Raw genomic sequence first — 1,437 nt, 5'->3', positions numbered from 1 at the left:
GGCGACGATCTCGTTCGCGCTCGCGTACGTATCGGACTGGTTATTGGCCACGGCAATCTTCGTCTCGTACTCCTGAACCACATCCGGAACGTCCCGGAGGAGATTGGCGCGGAGCTCCCACGTATCGTCCTTCGGGGAGAAGCCAAGCCAGCGGACTCTATAACGGCGAGTGGTCGGAATCGTCCGGCCGGTACGCCCGCGAGCCAATGCTCGTGGAGGATCTTCATGGCTCACGATATGTTCGACAATCCAGCGGAGATCACCAGCAGCGTCAACAATGGGAGGTGGACCGTCGCGCTGATAACGTTCGCGTCCTGGTTGGCCAGGACGATGACACACTGGTGAACCAGTTCTGGGACTCTCAGCGGGATATTGACATCGCCCTGCAACAGTCGTCGGAGGCGTCGCACACCGCGACTGCTCTGCGGCAGTCGAATCGGGAGTTACTGGAGCGGGTGAGGATGCTGGAACGCGCGATTCACGGTCGCGTGCAGACTGGAGCGCAGGCTCTGGAGCGTGTACCTGGATCGGATGGTTCGATGCGACGGCGCGTACTCCGCGAGGGACGGACGACCCACGCGCCTCCGGCTCAGCCGACTGAGTCGTCGCAGGGATCGTAGCTGGGAAGTACTTCTTCAGTCGCCCAACGTAGAACGTCGGGTGTAGTCTCAACGACGTCGGTATGTCTAGTGTGTAGGCATCTCCCAATACTTTCGTAATCTTGAACGGTCCAATAAAGCGCGGTGCGAGCTTGCTCGCGCCGAGGTTGGTTATTGCCGAGTTTCGTATACCGTCCGTCGACAGGAGCACACGCTCTCCTGTCGTGAACTTGGCCTTGTTCTTCCTGCCGCGCTTGTCTGCGTTCTCCTTCTGTTTGTCAACCGCTGCTTGCAGTGCGTCACGAACAAATCGCGTGAGTGCCTGGCGATGTAGAACGAACTCCGACACTTGGGTATTGTCGATTGGACGCGCCGACACTCTCGGTGCGAAGTTCGCTGTAGTCGCCGCAGGAGTGACGTGACCAGCAGGTTGAATAAGCGTCCGGGAAGCCCAGGACGACGCGTCCGACGCTGGGTCCGGCGGCGTCGCGAGGATCTTCCGGGCTTGTGCGCGGGTGATAGCGTTGAGCGCGGTCGATACGGCACTTGCTTCACTTGACACTATTTTTAGACGCAACCCTTCAGGTGTCCCGACAGTCGCCTGTTCGTCAGGTGTCTCGACAGTCGCCTGTTCGTCAGGTGTCTCGACAGTCGCCTGTTCGTCAGGTGTCTCGACAGTTGACCGTTCGTCAGGTGTCTCGACAGTTGACCGTTCGTCATCAGTAAACGAGGCGAATGTCTCGTCAATCAGCTGTTCGTCATCAGCAGACGGGGCAGGTGTCGGACCAGTCGCGCGATTACCATCTTCCTCCCCCACCAGAGTGAAGCCACGCGGCGT

General features: G+C 59.4%; 1 protein-coding gene across 1 annotated transcript in view; it reads right to left on the bottom strand.

The window, feature by feature from the left end:
* The window catches only part of PPTG_17824 (hypothetical protein), a gene marked incomplete at both ends in the record, with an annotated part of 2,685 nt that extends 1,282 nt beyond the window's left edge, over positions 1–1,403 (bottom strand). The window contains 2 exons of the mRNA XM_008915862.1: positions 29–1,350; positions 1,386–1,403. Of these exons, the coding sequence (XP_008914110.1) occupies positions 29–1,350; positions 1,386–1,403 (1,340 nt within the window). The remainder of the gene's footprint in view (positions 1–28; positions 1,351–1,385) is intronic.
* Positions 1,404–1,437: the final 34 nt, after the last annotated feature.

The sequence above is a fragment of the Phytophthora parasitica genome, assembly GCF_000247585.1.
Source record: "Phytophthora parasitica INRA-310 unplaced genomic scaffold supercont2.76, whole genome shotgun sequence".
In the NCBI taxonomy this organism is placed as follows: Eukaryota; Oomycota; class Peronosporomycetes; order Peronosporales; family Peronosporaceae; genus Phytophthora; species Phytophthora nicotianae.
Note: the sequence above shows the minus strand (reverse complement) of the source record. Positions and strands in the feature narration are given on the sequence as shown.